Source organism: Podarcis filfolensis (genome assembly GCF_964270895.1).
Source record: "Podarcis filfolensis genome assembly, chromosome: 10".
Classification (NCBI taxonomy): Eukaryota; Metazoa; Chordata; class Lepidosauria; order Squamata; family Lacertidae; genus Podarcis; species Podarcis filfolensis.
In genome coordinates, this window is record NC_139612.1 from 42,878,387 (window position 1) to 42,897,956 (window position 19,570).

The 19,570-nt window shown below is 45.0% G+C and overlaps 1 protein-coding gene across 1 annotated transcript in view; it reads left to right on the plus strand.

Annotated features, from left to right (window-relative positions):
• Positions 1 to 334: 334 nt before the first annotated feature.
• FAM234B (family with sequence similarity 234 member B) overlaps positions 335 to 19,570 on the plus strand; it is a 29,538-nt gene continuing 10,302 nt past the window's right edge. Inside the window, exons 1-6 of the mRNA XM_083573786.1 lie at positions 335 to 488; positions 8,198 to 8,590; positions 10,033 to 10,131; positions 14,252 to 14,440; positions 16,450 to 16,580; positions 18,185 to 18,332. Coding sequence (XP_083429912.1) covers positions 452 to 488; positions 8,198 to 8,590; positions 10,033 to 10,131; positions 14,252 to 14,440; positions 16,450 to 16,580; positions 18,185 to 18,332 — 997 coding nt within the window. The 5' untranslated portion in view covers positions 335 to 451. The remainder of the gene's footprint in view (positions 489 to 8,197; positions 8,591 to 10,032; positions 10,132 to 14,251; positions 14,441 to 16,449; positions 16,581 to 18,184; positions 18,333 to 19,570) is intronic.

The following is a 19,570-nucleotide window of genomic DNA, read 5'->3' on the forward strand; positions in this document are numbered from 1 at the left end:
ATGCTACTATTTTCAACGCTTGGCGGCAGCTCTTTCCTCCTCGCACCCCTGGATCCCTTGCAACGCCGCGAAAGGTTGCACCCCAGTGTCCCCTAAGATGCATTGCAGCTCGCACTTCTTGGATTATGGCATTCTGGGTCGCACTTCTTGGATCATATGGTCCAGCCCTTTGGGGTAGCAAAATACGTCGTTCTGACTCTGTGAAGCCAGGAGTCCCTGCTCTCTCTCTCTCTCTCGCACACACACACACACACACACACCTGAAATGGCAAGCCAAGAAACTATGGCCACGACATCCCACCCACACCCCCAGCCGCCTAGCGCTGCCTCGCGTTCTGCGCCAAAGCGCGCGCAGCAGCCCCAACCTCCGCACCTAAATTCGGGCTCGCTGCAGAACTACACTTCCCAGGAGGCAAAAGAGCCGAGCGCATGCGCGCTTCCCGTCTCCAGCATGGCTACGGTGCTGTCACGGGCGCTGAAGCTGCCAGGTAGGGGGTCTGGGCTCGCCGCGCGGGGAAGCGGCAGGGGGCGAGGCTGGCAGCCCCCGGCGCACGAACCTGCCGAGGCGCCCCCAGCTCCGCGCTTCGTCATGGGGAGAGAGCATCCGGGTCCCACCTAGGAAAGGCACCCTCGTCTCCCCCCCTCCCTCGCCGCCCTTTTGCATCCGGGTCTCAGCAGGTGCTCCTCATCTCTGGCCCTAAAGGCGCGCGGAGGGGGGCGGGAGGGGGGAGAAAGCCGCGCGGATTGGGAGGTCGGGGATGCGGAGCGAAAGGTGGGGAGTCGCGGGAGGGGGTCGTGATGATGAAGCGCGCCTCCAGCTGCTCCTGGGGGAGGAAAGGGCGAAGGGAGGGGGTCGACTTTGGGTGGAAGAAGAAGAGGGATTACGGGTCCCAGGATGGGTGGGGGAAGATGGGGAAACTGTGTGAGTCAAATTGATGATGTTTTGCTGCCAAGGAAGAGAAATGGGAATGAGACCGAAATATCAGCCTCCACTTTTTTTATTTTTTTATTTTTTTTAAGTTGACATTTCACCATGAATTACATCTGATTGAGAGTTATAGACGACCTACGTCTGGAGGAGGAAAAGATAACAAGGACTCGAACCCAGTACTGGTTTGAGCAGTGCTGAATGGGTTGCAGCTGACCTAAGTATGAGGCTTTGGCATCCTTTTCTTAAACTTCAGGATGTTTGCCTGTAATTAAACTGCTATTTTAAGCTCTTCGTAGCTGAACCAGGCAGCTCATTGTGCCACGTACAAAGGTTAATTAATAATACTTTTTTTGCATCTTGGTGTATGTTGCCCAGTGGGTTTCCCCCCCCCCCCTGCTCCTGTCAGACCGATTAACCTGTTTGTCGTCTTATGCATTTTAATTGGTGCAATGTACTGACCATGAGTTGAATCTAAGCTAAGTTCATTATATCGACAGAGCAAGTCAGTCATAACTAAAAGAGATGTCCCTTTGATTGCAGGAAAAAATCAGTGCAATTAATTTAGTCTGGATTCAACCAAATTGCTTTAAGTTAATTGAGCTGTGAATGCAATTCCAAGTAAACAAAAACTATTTTCATAGTGTTTCACAAATGCTTTGCATCCATTATTTAAACCATCCAAATATACCGGTTTTCACAAACAACTTACAGGCACCCCAGATTCACATATACATATTTAAGCTTAGGTGTATATTTCCCCCCTGTGACTCTTGCCAGTGGGGTCTTGCATATTGTTGGTGCATTTTAAAATTTTAAACAATAGTGGTGGTGCCATATTTATTTTTTAAAATGTGAAATAACAGAAACCAGTTATCTGCTATATTGCAGACCCATTAGTGAATTTCAAATACACAGGTATTTCAAAAGCATAAATTGCAAACTAAAGTATTGGATTTTTTTGGATGTAACTAGATTGTTGTCTGATCCAGGAAAATCTTAAGCATTTGATTCCCCACCCCATGACAATCCTATGCAGCTTTGACATTTTATACTGGTTTAAAATTTGAAAATACTTTTTCCAGCTCTGAGACTTGTGGTCTGTAAGACAAGAAGGGAAGCTGAGCTAGAAGAGAAGACAGTACATGTGACAAAAGTAAGAAATGTAGAAGAGAGCCCTGGGCTTATGCTGGGCTTTGGCTAATAACTCTTCTGGCTCACTTTCCTTATGTTTGCTTGGACATAATCCAACTTCCTGGCAAAGTAGTACTCTAGAGAGGAGATGTGGCACTTTTCCATTGGTTAGTAGAGGCCATAACATTATCCACATGGCCCCATCTCAGTTGCTTACCCATCTACCAGAAAGCCTTGCTAAGGTGCTCCTTTTTAATCTGATTTAAAGGACAAAGTGTTCTCCTTTGTAGCTAACGCTGTCCTTGCCTAGTAGTTAGCTATCCTCTTACTAGCACACTCCTACAGTGGGTGTGTCCTCCCTGTTTTTGCCCAATTGTCCAATTTACTCCTGAGTCCCGCCCCGAACTCAAACAGCTGCTCCAGAAGGATACCATGGTCAGTGGTATCAAAAGCCACTGAGAGTTCGAGAATTAACAAGGACACATTTGCCCATCTCTCTCCCGACAGAAGTCATCATACAGGGTGACCAAAGCAGTTTCTGTGCCATTCTCCCTCTGACCACTCATCGTTGTCCCACCACCACCAGTCCTCAGGCTCTGAGCCTTCTACCCTAGCTGGTTTCCCAGCTGGTTTCTCCCACCATGTGTCTGTATCCAACCAGTTCATGTCCCTTATGTTATAAATGCCTTATAGCAACAGGTATAGGCGATAGTACATGTCTACTGAGTTCAGTGGGAATTGCTCCCAAGTAAGTGAGTATAGCTTGATTGTAGCTTGATTCATTTCATTTCATTTCATTTCATTTCATTTCATTTCTATCCTGTAGGCTTAGGGAGGCTTACAGTGCTTTAACATTTCTTTCCACTTGCCCTCTCTCACCTTCTTACAACCTACCTCCATCCACCTTTCCCATTAAAACAATGAATGCAAATCTTTAATTAAATGTGCCCCTCCCTCCCTTTTCACATATATTGAAATGGAAAAAGAAATCCACACGCCCCTCTCCTTCTGCATGCAGCCTAAATTCACTCTCTTTTAATTAAAAGAAAAACAAAAAACCCTGCAGCTGTACTAGATATACAGGAGAAGGGGGTTTAATTCCTATTCCTGCGCTTTTTGAAGGGAGAAAAAAAAAAGCTTCACAAATAAGTAAGGCAGTTGTATCTCCTTGACAGAGTATAATCTCCTTTCTTGCACACGCCTTTTTCTCATCTTATCAAGGCAAGGCAGTGCAGCTACTTGAATGAACTGAAAAGCGTTATCGGCTAACGCAGGGTCTGCACATGCAGCAGAATAAGATTATAGAAAGAGTTGTAGCCCAGCGCTTCATAGAATCGTAGAATTGTAGAGTCGGAAGGGAACCCAAGGGCAGCGGTGGATGAAGCCCCTGGGGCGGCGTGCCCAGGGGCGAGCCACCCATAGGGGCGGGGTGCATTGCGGCGCCTGCAAAGTCTGCCTGCCTCCTCCCACTCAGCTGCCCTACAGCTTGGGGGCGGGGGAGGCAGCGGGCGGACCATTTGGGCAGCACGGAGCCTGCGCATGCCCAAGCCACCACATCTTTCCCAAAAGAGGCACATGGCTTGGGCACGCTGCAGGCCCCGCGGTGAGTGCCACCCGGCATTTTGTCACCCCCCCTCAGTGGTGACACCCAGGGCAGCCTGCACCCACCGCACCCCCCTTCCTCCGCCCCTGCCCAAGGATTATCTGGTCCAACTCCCTGCGATGCAGGAATCCTGTCCGCAGCAGTCCCTAGTTGGGCTCGAACCACCAACCTTCTGGATAACAGCCAAGCGCACTAACTCACTGTGCTGCCAGCCCTACCATGAGATGCCAGGCATTGAACCTGGGACTTTCTGCATGCAAGGCAGAGCCTCTCTCAGTGAACTACAAAATAGGCTGTCCACTTAAGGCATCACCAGAAAAGAGAGCACAGATTTGTGTATGCTAATTTAGACATAATTGCTATAATTTAAAAATAAAATGCAATGCATGTGACCTGTGTGCCTGCTCAGTCTGCTATCTAAGTGTTAACCCTGCTGTCCTTTCTTGTGATTCTTTTATATTTAAACTGGACTTGCCTTTACTTGCCAGACTGCCCTTTGTAAAACCCTGCTTCAAACTGCATGAATGAATAATGATCATGTTGGCGTCCATCTATCTCTGGAGACAATGGGAAAGTGTGCCTTTGCAGGTGAAGTCAAACTGTTGGAAGGTTGCACTACAATGCCTGCTGTTGCTATAGAGGCTGATATGGGAGAGACATGTTTTGATGCAGCTGGGGCAGATGTGCCGATGCAGATGTCCCATGGCGTTTCTTCTCTATGCGTTCCTCCCAGCAGTCAATAATTCTCTGGTCACTGCTGTGGATACACAACCTGACTGTGTCTCTCAGAGCACTGTGGTCGTGTGCAGGGGATTCCCACATGGCAGGGTTAGTGTTGCCAGCAGCCGTGTCATGCTCATTATGTGAAAAACTCCATGTGTTCAGAAAAGTAACGCAGCAGGGAGTTGGCTGTGTTAGAACCTTGGCCTTCTGTGCTTGCCTGAAGGGAAATCTCCTGAACAGTTTTGAAGGGATGAATGGTTAGTAGGTAAGGGATGCACACATTGGATAATTATTTTCAAATCTATTTTTAAAAAAGTTTTATTTTCATTTTTTACTAGGGGAGCAATCCTAATTCCACCCGCACCTCCTGCCTGGGAAGGGTGACTACTGTATCCTCAATCTTTCTGGCATAGGTGGAAGGAAGGGACGGGGAGATAATGGTGTAGTGATCAAGACTGGATCAGCCCCAATGCAGTCTTGAGATGGCAGTGGTGCCAGTTCAAGATCCAACAGATTCTGGGATGGCTCAGTTCTGCCCCGTAAAGCCCAATTTCAGGGGGATTTGCTGGCTGTTGCCAGCAAGGAGGCTGCCTCTTCTGTGGGCAGAAGAGGGAGCTCTGTGCCAGCAGAATCACCCAGCAAGGCTGGGGTGTGTGGAACATATCTTCCCCATCTACCTCCACCCTCCAGTTTGGCCAAAAGGATGGATTGCTCTGTAACCTGTAAAGTAATATGAGGTATTCACTGGTAGTCAGTGGAGTGCTCTGGCTCTGGACTGCTGATATGAACCAAATCTTTGGTTTTTGGAGAGCATCATAAATCCAGACTCCATACTTTGCTTGGAACAGGACTGCTATGCCTTCTGCCAGAGAAGCGGCTGGTGACATTAACAGGATGCAGTTAGAATGACAGTTTTCAGTCTGTAAATAGTTATTAGTGTTATGGATTAGAGTATCTCTTCACTCTTAGTGAACATGCAAATAAGAAAAGATATGAGTGAATGCTCAGTCAGCACTAGTATGTAGAATAATTTTCAAATACAAGTTGAGATGGATGCTTGCCAAGTCTTGTTGGAGTTTGGACATGAAATGGGTGGGTTCTGTCTTGTGCTTTGGTTCAGGAAGCAAAGGATGTCTTTGGGGTGGTCCTAGGAGTTGTTTCTGGCATCCACACACATGCTGTTTGGCTCTTCTGGAGCAACAGGTTTCTCGTATTAAATCTATGCTTGGTAGCACATGCCTTGAATATGCAGGAAGTAGGATGCTGCTCGAGTTCTTTGAGCCCTGGTAGAATGTGCATCAAATGGCTAACTGAAAATCTCTGCATAATCAGGGAGTAAACTTGAGGTTGAGTAAAAGATAACATTCAAAAATTTGAACCGTCAGGCTGTCTTCCTCACCTGTGTTTCATTCCAAGCAAATTGGTTATGTTGAAATCACCATAGTCAGTATATTGGTTGGGGAGAGGTGCAGGAAGTTTACACTAGAATTAGTGACTAAGGTTGATGCCTTCAGAGCTGCCCAGTATAAGTGGTAAAATGGTGTGCAGATAAAACAACTTGAGGGTCCTCAAATGTACAACTAAACAGAAAATGAAGGTACTGATTTGTGAGAATAGGAAATTGCAATCTTCTGTCTCTTTCTTTTACACACACACACTAACACACACTCCTAAATGAGTCCCAACTAAGCCAAATAGCTAGCCTAAATGAAAAGGAGGAGGTAGTTAAATACATTGAAAGATAGGGGTTTTCTTTGCCACCATGGTTGCTTTGCAAGTAGGCAAGGTATGGTTTTGTTCTTGAGCAAAAACATTGTTGGGGAGGACGGAACTTTGGCATGCATAGCTTTAAGCATATAATAGCAACAGCACAGGGCTTCGGAAAGCAGAACGTGAAGGCATTAGAAGTACAGTGGTACCTCGCAAGACGAATGCCTCGTAAGACGAAAAACTCGCAAGACGAAAGAGTTTTACGTTTTTTGAGTTGCTTCGCAAGACGAATTTCCCTATGGGCTTGCTTCGCAAGACGAAAACGTCTTGCGAGTTTGTTTCCTTTTTCTTAAAACCGGGTGCATTGCTTGAAGAGGTACAGTTCCGTGCTTCGCAAGACGAAAAATTCGCAAGACGAAAAAACTCGCAGAACGAATTAATTTCGTCTTGCGAGGTACCACTGTAACTAGGCAAATTATGTTGTATCTTTTTCTTTTTTCCAGAACTGTTGAGCTCTGCCCATTCCCTCCCTTGCATTTAATCTTCAGAAATGTAGGGGGGATTCTTCCCACTGTCTTCCCTTTTTCTTTCCATTCCCCTGATAAATTGCCTCTCTGGAAAACAGATCCTTTTTAGGGGATCCAGTGATGCCAGAGTTCATTTAACCTCCCCCTTCCCTGAGGCTATGATTATTTCCCCAAGTTTCTGACCTGCCGGTTTGGAAACTGCAACTGGTGCGGACAGATGGCTGATGGGGAGCTGCAGGTATGGTCATATAATACCCATTCTAGCACATAACTATGCTGACTGCATAAACATTTTGGAGCCCAATTCAGAGAACTGGTCCTAACCTATAAAGCCCTGCACTGCTTAGGACCTTTGCACAGTACTGCTCTTGACCCGAATGCCTCTCAGCATGAACCTTGTTGTTGTTGTTTAGTCGTTTAGTCGTGTCCGACTCTTTGTGACCCCCTGGACCAGAGCATGCCAGGCACTTCTGTCTTCCACTGCCTCCCGCAGTTTGGTCAGACTCACGTTTGTAGCTTCGAGAACACTATCCAACCATCTCGTCCTCTGTTGTCCCCTTCTCCTTGTGCCCTCCATCTTTCCCAACATCAGGGTCTTTTCCAGGGAGTCTTCTCTTCACATGAGGTGGCCAAAGTATTGGAGCCTCAGCTTCACTATCTGTCCTTCCAGTGAGCACTCAGGGCTGATTTTCTTAAGAATGGATGGGTTTGATCTTCTTGCAGTCCATGGGACTCTCAAGAGTCTCCTCCAGCACCATAATTCAAAAGCATCAATTCTTTGGCGATCAGCCTTCTTTATGGTCCAGCTCTCACTTCCATACATCACTAAAGGGAGAACCATGGCTTTTACTATACGGACCTTTGTTGGCAAAGTGATGTCTCTACTTTTTAAGATGCTGTCTAGGTTTGTCATTGAGCATGAACCTACCCAGACCCAAAGATTGTTGTTGTCTGATGCCCTTCTCCAATTGCCTCTCCCCGATAAGTCCAGAGAGTGGTGATAAAGGAGAGGTATTTTTTTTAAATTTTGGCCCCCACCTCTGGAATGGACTTCCCAGTGATTACCACCCTGCACCACTATTTTTTTTGGGGGGGGGGCACCAGGTTTTAAAAAAACCCTTCTCCCAGGCATTTGATGGTATGAGATATGCTGGTTCTGTCCCTTGATTGCAGATTTGTACTGTTGATGGTCCTTTGTACTGTTACAATGTTCTGTTTGTTGGCTTTAAAAACGTGTACATTTTTATACAATTGTGTGATTTGCCCAGAAACCATGAAGTTTTAGGTGACAAACAAATAAAGTAAAATAAATTCTCTCCCCATGACTGAGAGCCAGTGCGATTATAGAGGTTAGAGTGTTGAACTACTAGGACCTGGCAAACTAGGGCTCAAATTCCTACACAGCCATGATTCTCTAAAGGTGACCTTGGGCCATTCACTATCCTAAACCAAGCTACCTTCTTGGTGTTTTTGTGAAGGGGAAAATGGGAAAGGGAAAGAACCAGGTGTGCTACCTGGAGCTCCTGGGAGAAAAGGTGAGCAATGAATACGTATAGCAATCTCTCTCCTCAGGCAAGAAGAGCCCAGACCTTGGGGAGTACGACCCTCTCACTCAAGCCGACAGCGATGAGAGCGAAGATGACTTGGTGCTCAACATACAGAAGAATGGTGGCGTCAAGAATGGGAAGAGCCCCCTGGGGGAAGTGCAGGATGTGGACTCGGATGCGGAGGTCGGGATGACGAAGCAGCACCTGTCGGAGGGTCTGGCAGAAGAGTACCCCAGCGAGGCCGCCAGTGGTCTGGAGCAGAAGACCGCCAACTCCATGATGCCTTATGTGCGCACAGCTGTCTTCTTGCTCACCGTGGTCGTCTCCATGATCCTCGTGCTGGTGTGTGCTTTCCTCATTCCTTGCCCTCCGAGGGACTTGCACAATACCTGGATTCGCAACTTGGGCCAGGAGGCGGGTAAGTTGCTTCTGGAACACGTCCCTGGTTTGTGGAATGCGTGTCCTAGTGGGATCTGATGGGGAATGAGAACTGCAAGCGAATTGCAGCCCACTGTCCATATGTAGAAAGCTCATGCCTAATGAAGGAAATAGCAATCAAAGATGGAACAAGGATAAAATTCTGAAAATTCAAGATTCAAACATTAATTAGAAATGCATAATGCCAATTTACTTAAACATATTTAATTTAGATGCTAGACACAATTTGTAAAGTTTTGGGCTGGGTTTCAAAGGCTCTATTTAGTTGAACATCATCATGCGTTAATGGTTAGGTAACAGAACAACAACAACACGTGCTTATCTTTTAAAAGTGGTTGAACCTCGCAGGAAAGAATTGATTAAATTTGATGATTTGAAAAGAGGAATCTCATCTGATGAGTTAAATTGCTGATTTAAGATTCTTTAAGTCAATCTATCCTCCTAGGAGATTAAACAATTATCCAGCTTTATTTTCACCACAAAAAAGTAAAATAAATCCATTTCACTTGTCCCACTGCCTATCCCTACAGCTGGTGATACTACTTTCAAATGTTATTGTTTGTTTTTGGAACGTAGAGTGTTTTTTTTCTCTTTGAATCACCTTGTTTCCCCTTTAGAATCATTTCAGCACTGTCAAAAGTAATTCTGTACATACTACCTTTTTGTTCTGAAATAAGCAGTTGTATAGAGCTGTGAGGTTCTAGAATGAAGGACAAGTATTTAAAGTAAAAGATATCTTGCAGCCATATCAGGGATGGAAACAAACTTTGAAGCATCCTTGCTCCTGTGTCTGGTCTCTGTTTGGCCCCTTTCAGAATCTTGAACCCCCAAACCAGCTCTGACATACTGTTTTCCTCTAGTGTCCTTTCCTTTTCATGTAGAAATATATATTTGGGGCTGGGGGTGGAAATCTAAATACTACATTTCAAAAATCCTTGCTGAATTTACCGTACTCTGGATGCCTGCCTTGCATCTCTAAATTTGTGGGAACATTTGACTGACTGAAGATATTCTTCGTCATTGAGGGCAGCAAGGACACCTTGTTTTCAAACTGGGGACCAAAGAGTATTAGAGCTCTATCTGGAATGCAGCTGTGGCAGGGGCCAACTCAAGTCACTTATTCAGGAAGTATTTCTGAATGGACATACCCTTCGAAATCAATCACAATAATTGCAAGTTGTTAATGATGGAGGTTTCTTTAGGTCGGGATGGAGAACTTGTGACCTTCTAGTTATTGTTGGACTCCAACAACCATCAGCCCTTGTCAGCATTGGGAATCGTCAGGGCTGATGGGAGCTGTAGTCCAGCAACATGTGGGCAGGATCACAGCTTCCTCATCCCTGTTCTTGGTCATACTAGACCAACTTTGTCTAGATGGGAAGCAATTTCTAGAAGAGTAACTTGTTTCACATTATCCTTTAGGTGGAGTGCTGTTTCCTCCAGAACTTTTTGACGTAAATGGTGATGGTCTTCCTGACATCCTGCTCTCCTTCACAGCTCTGAAAAATGCCAGTGTGTTGGGTAAGCATTGCAGATGCCCACAGATAACCCCAAATTCAATCGCACAAGGTTTCTCTGTGTTTAACATTTATATCAGGAGCCAGCAAACTTTTTCAGTAGGGGGCTGGTCCACTGTCCCTCAGACCTTGCGGGGGGTCCGACTATATTTTTTTTTTTGGGGGGGGGAAATGAACGAATTCCTGTGCCCCACAAATAACCCAGAGATGCATTTTAAATAAAAGCACACATTCTACTCATGTAAAAACACCACGCAGGCCCCACAAATAACCCAGAGATGCATTTGAAATAAAAGGACACATTCTACTCATGTAAAACACGCTGATTCCTGGACTGTCCGCGGGCCAGATTTGGAAGGTGATTGGGCCAGATCTGGCCCCCGGGCCTCAGTTTGCCTACCCATGATTTATACTATCATGCCGTACAATTCAGTTTTTCTCTTGACTCATGCTGCTTAGAAATTGAGATATCCCTCTGTGAGTTTAATAGATATGATTGCTCCATATGTGATACACTTCTTTTGATTTTTTAAAAATCTTCTTTTAATGCCTTTCCACACAATCAGTTGCTTTAAAAAGAGAAAGAAATCCACATACATTTTCCACTCATTTATGGAACTCGGCCTGAAAGGGCATTGTCAAGCAGAGATTTTGTTTGAGATTTATCACCTTTTTACAAGCTGTCCAAATGTTCTGTGCTTTACCAGAGAAATACACAAGCATATAAGATAAGGCTCCATCCCTGATCCATTCTTAGTATGAACTGAACAGTTTATGTGAGGGTTGTGCTTGAGCACATGAGTAATCCTATCCTTCATGCCCCACTTGAACACCCAGACTCATCACCTTTAGGGCAGCCTTCCCCAACTTGGCACCTTCCAGATGTTTTGGACTACAACTCCCATCAATCCCAGGCAGCACGGCCATTTTGAACAACTCCCATCGGTCCTGGTACTGCCTAGTTGAGCACTAGCAGTTGAGCAGATAATGTTATCGGTTCCATGCTGTGGAACACTTTTCCAGCAGAGATTCAGCAGGCACCCTTGCTTTTGACTTTCAGTGTCTCTTAAAGACTGTTTTGCCTATGCAGTTCTTCAAAGTGCCCATTGAGTAGCCTGCCATTTAAATGGTTGCTTGGTCCTGCTTTTAAATATTTTTAGTGTTGCTGTACACCACCCAGATGTTTTGCAGGAGGGCGGCATATAAATCCTTTCATAAGTGAATACATATTTATGTCTTGTGCTCTTGTGCTTGTGCCCTGCTTGCAGGTTTCCCACAGGCATCCTGTTGGCCACTGTGAGAACAGGATCCTGGACTAGCTGGATCCAGACCTGATCCAGCAGACGCTTCTTACGTTCCAAAACAAATATAAATTAAACTGATCAACCGGATGGAAGCTGTGGAGTTGCCTTCCCCAACTTAGTGCCATCTCACATGTTTGGGACTAAAATTCTCATCAGCCCCAGCCAGCACACTGGGAGTAACAGCTGATGGGAGTTGTAGTCTACAGGGCACCAGGTTGAAGAAGACTGCCCTAGACACTGTGAGTCTTTAGGAAACACGGCCATTAAGTGGATTGGCAGGGCTGTAACCAGGACCTCAGTATACAGCAGAGAGTGTGCAAGGTAGATAGTTATGCCTCCTTTTAAGATCTGGATGGCTAATGTCTTGCCCTCCATTGATGCTGGACTACAACTCCCATTATCCCTGATCATTGGCTCCTCTGGCTGGGGATGGTGGGACCTGGAGTTCATCATCCTCCAGAGAGTCACAGGTCAGCCACCACCTCTGTAGAACTTCACATACTCTGTTCAGAAGAAGAAGAAAACCCAACCCCTGCCAGAGACTTTAAGCTGTATTTTATTTATGCAATTATTCAATATAATGAATATTTAAACATTCATAAACTGTACTTATTCATCTAAGGAAAACCGAGACAAGCAGCAGAGGGGAAAGAGCTGGAACAAATTTCATTTCGATTGATGTGGGGAAGAGGGTTTGAGGCGGGCCCTTTCCCTTGGGCCCCTGCTGCCTGCCTGAGGATGAATAAGCTTGTTTTCTTAATTATCCTATAATTGACACAGTAGTTACAAGCTGCGAAGAGAACGGCACCCAAACTTGCAACTAGTTGCACACGAGAAAACCTGGAAGTGCTCAGTCAGTGCTGGCCAACACACATTTCCTTGGAGCCTCTCTTGTACTGCAGCCCTTTGTTCCTGGGTGGTGCAATCCTGCACATGTTTGCTGAGCAGAAAGTCCCACAGAGAACTCAGGATGGGCCCTTATGCATCGCCTCCCCAAAAGAAGAAATTCATGATAAAATAATGGCGACTAAGATTTGCACGGCATTTCCACAGACTAATGTTATTTGCCTAGATGCCAGTTTGAAAGGAATTGCTGTGATTTCAATAGAAATGCAATACATCACATCAGAGTGAGCAATCATAGATTCATAGAATTGTAGAGTTGGAAGGGACCCTGAGGATTCTCTAGACTTACCCCCTGCAATAGCAGGAATATGCAGCTGTTCCATACAGGGATCGAACCTGCAAGCTTGGCATTATCAGCACCATGCTCTAACCAACTGAGCTATCCAGGAAGACTCTGACCAGGTCATCTGTATGCTTGCTCAATCTGTGGTCCAGTGGCTAACTGTTGACAGGCAAGTTGATTGATTGAGTTTACTTATATGACACTTTTCTACCATGATCTGTACCCACAGCAGCTCTGAGCAAACATTCATAACATCAAAATACAAAGGATTGAAGATAGAAATGCAGTGGTAACTCTAGTTAAGAACTTAATTCGTTCTGGAGGTCCAGAAACTGTTCTTAACCTGAAGCACCACTTTAGCTAATGGGGCCTCCCCCCACTGCTGCGCCACCGGAGCACGATTTTTGTTCTCATCCTGAAGCAAAGTTCTTAACCCGAGGTACTATTTCTGGGTTAGCGGAGTCTTTAACCTGAAGCGTCTGTAACCTGAAGCATCTGTAACCCGAGGTACCACTGTAAACAAAATGCAGAGCGTGTCAGTATATTCAGAAATGGCAAAAAAACAACAATTAAACAAAAGGAGAATGAATTCAATATTACACAACCAAATCAACGTTTAAAAACATAAATACAAAGCAAAGGAGAGTTAACCAACAATAAAGTTTCTGATACTGGCCTTGCTGCAGTTCGGCAAATTACACTTCAGAGGGGAGTGGTAGATGACATACAATTTCTAGGCCTCTATTCCTCTGTATTCTGAGGGGGGGATTAGTTACATTTATTAGAGATTCTCGTACTCTCTGTCTCTTTTCATTCAACAGTAAAATAAAGAACAGTCAAATGAAATACAATGAAGTGAGGCATAACACAAACATAAATGGATATAATGCACCCCTAGCAACTTGAGCTTGCTTAGTTACATGTAGCCACTTGCTAAAATGCAAAATGGATTTAGCTTCCTTAACAGATTCTTAAAACCAATAGGATTAAAAAATGGAACCATTGCTTCAGAAATAAAACCTGCAATTTAAAAACATTAGGGAGCCATAAACCATCTGATATGTGGACACGCCCACCATAATTAAAATGAAAGTCTGTCACAGACATATAATGTAAAATGTCACTCATGTCACTCTGCAAATCACTATGTATGTTGGTGGTTCTATGAAATAAATATTAATGATTAAGATAGCCAATAATTGATGTTAGCTCCTCTTTCATCTTATTTGTCTTTATCTTTAAACTGAACTTCGACCTTTCAGAGAGAGGACACATGGCCACCTTGCATGATCTAGTAATTGTGTTTAATATTGCAGCCTTAGGCTGCCGAAGTTTGCACACGTTTGAGAGTTAGTAGCTCAGTTCAACTTACTTCTGAGCAGACAGGTATAGGATTGCATTGTTAGTCTCATAGGGATGCTCAGATGAACTGATCAATAATGTGATGGGGATTTGAGATTATTCAATAGCTGTATCTGAAACTGCTGATTGTTCAATAGCTTTATCAGAAACTGAGATTATTCAGTAGCTTTATCAGAAAGGTGGGAGCCAAGGTAAACAGCAGGTCCCCTCCACATCACAAAGAGATCTGACTGCCGTTTTTGTATCCCTTCTCTCTCCCCCCCCCCCAGGTGTCTCCAAGCCATGGGTGACTGTGATGGCCCTATCAGGAATGAACGGAAGCACTTTGTGGTCCAGACACGTTAAAGAGGAGATTCGGAGTGTGCAGTGCAAGGGTGTAACCTCTGTGTCCCCGTCAGAGCCTGTCTGTCTCATTACTGGGACTTCTAAATTCCTCAGCCTTCTGAGAGCCTCTTCAGGTGAGTCCAACAAGTGTGAGTGCATAATTAATGGAGAAATAGCTTGGTCACCAGAGCTAACAAAGCCATAAGGCTGGACTACAGTTGTTGGGCAACAAGTCCTTCAGTTCTTAACATTCATTTAGGCTGTAATGGGATCAAGTCCCATTGAATTTAATGGGACTTACTTCTGAGTAGTCACACCTAAGTTTGCACTTCTAGTGTAACATGGCACGTGACTGATGTTTTTTAAATACTAAGAGTCATAATGAGGAATAATTGGCAGCTGCTGAACTTTGCCACACTGCAACCCCTTAAACCAGGGATGAGGGACCTGTGCCAGATGTGCCAGATGTTGTTGGACCACAACTCCCAGCGTTCCTCAGCACCAGCCACGCTGGCTGGGGCTAACGGGGTTGAGGTCCAACAACACTGGCAGGTCACTGGTTTTCCATCCCTGATTAAACTATGAACATGCTTAGGGTTGCAATATATTTAATAGGTGAATTGGCCAGATCAACTTGTAAAGTGAGTGGAATTCAGGTTAGTAGTGCAGTTGATTAAAAGTATAAAGAGAAGCATTTACAGAGTAAAAGCTAGGGTGGCCAGATGTGAAAAAGGAGAGAGCTCTTGCACCTTTGAGGGTTATGTAGAAGAGGGAATTTTAGAAGCTATTAAAAACAAAGATGCCCTGTCTTCATTTGCATCTGGCCATGCAATGGCAAGCATCGTCTTAAAGGCAGTTTCCCCTTCTTTCCCATCAACCTTGGAATCAACGACTTCTCTAAGATGATGCCTACTTGCTTTATCTGCAAGCAAAGAAAGTATACGCATGTGTCACATAACTATTGTTTTTATGCAAATTCATTCTGTAAATTAACTGACTAAAACCCATACAGTTAATTGCTTAAAATGGCTTTAATGAGGTTGCAGCCCTCAGAAAATACATTATCAGAACGTTGCAGGATCCTTGTTCTGTAAAACAAAGCAAACGTGGCAGGCAAGATCACATCGTGCTTGACTGAACTCAGAGGCAGGATATCTGTGATGGGTCTCTCCCAGAAACCCATGCCAGTGAAATACTCCTGATGGGAGCTGCTTCCATCTCAAACTGGTGTCTCTCGCCTTGCCTTGCCATTAAGTAACCTTGCCCGGTCTGGACCAAGAGACAGAAACTTCAACATGTTCTCTTTTCACTGGTATAAGGAACACTGGCAGCTGCCCTTATACCAGGGCAGCCTGTGTCTCCATCTAGTCCCTCTCCTGTCTATGCCACCCTTCCCCTGCCTGGTACCTTCCAGATGTTTTGGGCGGCAACTCCCACCACCCCACTAACCCATGATGGTTATGTTTAAATCACCATGGTAGGAGGCAGTGATGCTTGCGAATATCAGTTGCTGGAATCTGCAGGAGCAGAGGGTGCTCTTGTGCTGTGCTCCTCCTTGCCCATTTCCCGCAGAAAACTGGTTGGCCACTGTAAGAACAGAATGCTGGACTAAATGGGCCACTGGCCTGATCCTGCAGGTTCTTCTTATGTTCTTATCCTGGACTCTTGGCCATGGTGGCTAGGACTCCTGGGGGGAGTTGTTGTTACATCCTGTATTTGATACTTTTCTCGCAAAGGTAACACAAAGCAGCTTGCATTAAAACCCAATAAAAACAACAATAAAAACCTAAAAGCAACAATTCAAATAAAATACAAAAAAAAAAGTTAAACAAAAGGCAGGACTACAAGTCCAACCCCAGCAAATGAGGACACAATATCCTTTAAAATAAGGCAAGAACAACATATAATTGTTTGCTTTTCTGGTATGTTGCAGACACGTATTAATTAAAAAATTAAGCCGTTTACAGCACTTTGCTTCTATTTGGTGTCTAGCTGCAGCCTGAACCTGATAAGCAGCTTTGGGCTGCAGTTCTTGACATCCAGTGACATTTGTGACATGGCGGTGACTTTGGAAGGAACTCTTCCAGCTTCTCCTTACTTCTGGCTACTGCTAACACTGAAATCTTCATTTGTCTGCCTGCAGGAGAACCCATCTGGACCCTTGACTCATCCCACCTGCCCAGTGGGACCTTGGCTGCTCCAGCTGTAACTGTACCAGATGTGGATGGAGACAGGGTCAGTGATCTAGTTGTTCTGGCCATCGGAGAAACACAGGTATGAGACATAATCCCATATATGCGGTGGTAAGGTAGGGAACCTGATCTGGCTCTCCAAGCAATATTTTCTGCACAACCCTGCCAGGATCTGTTGCACTGATGAGGATGCCAGTTGCCCCCTCCCTGGTCATCAGGTCATTCACTTGATTTGGGACAGCGGGCACTGTCTGTCTGCAAAGGAGTACGGTTGTGAGTGTGTGTGGATGAGAGTGTCGGGTGGCCACAATTACTTTGGGTATGTGCTCCTGGCACTTGAGCCAAAAATGCTTAGCCACCCCAGAATTAATAATCTTCCATAAATGTGCTTCTTTCCCTGGAGCAAGAAAGCAGACTAAATGAAATGCATTGTTAAGAAGTGGGAGCTGCAATCAAATGTTGCAAACAGCTGTGCTCTCCTCCGGGATACTCCATTCCATTCCTCCTTCCACCTAGTTTTCTGTCCCCTACATTCCATGGCCTCTGAGCACATTTAGTCCTCATTAGCCTGTTTCTGTGTCCTGCCCCCACTACACTTAGATGGGTTTTTCTGTATTTTTTTAAACTTCTGCAAATCATGGGGCTCCCCCAAGCCTCTGTTGTGTGTGCTGTATATCAGAAATATGGGGAATGATACCTATCATAGAATTGTAGAGTTGTAAGGAACCATGAAGGTCAACTAGCCCAACCAGGAGTTGTTTGCCCAGCGTGGGACTCGATCTCAGGGACCTGAGATTAAGAGTCTCATGCTCTACCAACTGAGCTATGACAAAGAGTTATAATTGTTGGTTTGCTTGAGCGTTGATTGCATTTGCATTCCGCCTTTCTGCCAAGGCACCCAATGCAGTTTGCAGTGTTAAAATACTAAAATAAATACCGTATTGTTTGCTCTATAAGATGCACCAGACCACAAGATGCACCTAGTTTTTGGAGGAGGAAAACAAGAAAAGAAATATTCTGAATCTCAGAAGCCAGAACAGCAAGAGTGAAAGCAGCAATCCCTCGTGCTGTTCTGGCTTCTGTGATAGCTGCTCAGCCTGCATTCGCTCCATAAGACGCACACACATTTCCCCTTGTGAGTCTTATAGAGCAAAAAATACGGTAAGTGATATAAATGTAAAGTTGGCCCTCTGGATGGGGTGGAGGAAGGGACAGTCCAACTGGAGCAGGCCCCAATGTTGTCTTGCCTGCCTGCCTGACATGCTTTCTTCCCTCTCAGAGAACAGATGGTGTCCCCCCCCCTGTGTGTGTGTGTGTGTGTGTTAGGAGAAGGGGCAGTCTGACTCTCCTGTATACACACTTCTCATACCCATACAAGGCCTCTGCACCCGTTGCCTGAGATGTGCTCATCCTACTTTGCCCCTTATCCTATGCCTCCCCACCGCCCGCCAGCAGTTCGGCTAATGAAAACCTCTTCAGATCTTGACAGCTTTAACAAGAATTTGATGCAGGCCCCTGGCTTCACTTATGAATGGAAAACGTTGTTGAATGCAGCACCACATGACTGGTGCAGCTTTATGCACAGGGAATGGATGATGAGGGATTGCATTGTGAGGGCAAAAAAAGCTCTGTATGCATGCAAATCTACCCTGACCATCCTATGTCCGCTTTCTGTCTCCCATGTAGCCCGACTTGTGCTTCATCCTGGTATCTGGTAAAACCGGAATCCCTGTGGGAGGGCCTGTAAAGTACAGCATCAATGGAAATGGAAAACTGATTGGCCCTCAGGCCCACATCACCAGCCATGGAGCAATCTACATCCTGTTTGGCTTTGGTAAGGTGCCCTATCTTTGTAGTTGATAAATGCCCTGGAATTGGAAGAACTGCAATTTAAGGCCCTCTGGAAACCAGTAATCAAACACATGTGGAAGGCATTGAGCGCATGAAATGATGCTCCATAACATTTGTTGCATTTTACATCTGTCTCATGGCCTGTTTTTTGTGTGCAGTGCACACACATTTTCTGAGAGCTCAAAAGACAATATTTTATACCTGGGAAAACATTCTTCTTCAAATTGCCCATTCTGTGCTATTGTGCATAGAGTATGGTTGCACTGTGAGCACGTTCATACTAATTGGATGTTTTTGTGTGTGATGTAATTAGTGACATTCATCTCTGCAGCACTTTATGGCCTTGTTTAGTTTAGACTCTATTATTTATTTATTTTTCTGTTTCTTTGAAGGCTATACAAATTAACTACAGCAAGTCAGCAGTATTATTTAGTTTATATTCTCTTAAATGTTGGACAGTAGTAAGGCAGCTCCTTCTCTCCTTAACAACAATGTGCTCCCTTTCTGTCAACCTCTTGTTTTGTTTCCTTTTTCATTTTGATGCCTCTCTGCTATTGGACTGCAAGCATAGAAAGTTTTTGTTTTGTTTATTTTTAAAGAGGGAGGGGAATGCAACACAGCCATCCCTTCGTAAAAAGTCACATCCCATCCCCCGGAACATGTGAATACTATATTGTAATGGGAGTGTGGGAATAATCTGAGCGATCTCTCAAGGATCCCCAACTCTACCACTGCCACCATGCTGTTTAAAAAGAGGCAGCTTGAATGGGGCAAGCCAGTTGCATGAGTGTTGCTGGGCAGGTTTGCTTTGTGTAGGGAAGATTGGTCTGAATGGCTGTCCATTGTATAGCTAAGGAGAGGAGCAGATAAGGGACATGCCAGCTCTGTCTGTGTGAACTGAGACTGCAGTTCGGAGGGACGGACTGAGAGAGGCATAGAGAGTGAGAGAGATTCAAGCGGGCAGAGTTACTTTCTTCAGGAATCATGTGGCGCTAGTGGACCCCCTAGAAATCTAGTGAGGCAGTAATATCTGTTGGAGTGGCTTAAGCTGTGGATATTTTCTTACACATTGTGTGTGAATTAGCTATCATTCACACTTTTGCTCACTTCCCTGGAACCTTGTCACGAGCGGTGGTTAACCAAGTATTTTAAATACTCAACCTATATTTGCAAACAAGTGCAGCCATTCCAAAGTGCCACTAAGCCCCCAGTGATCTCATT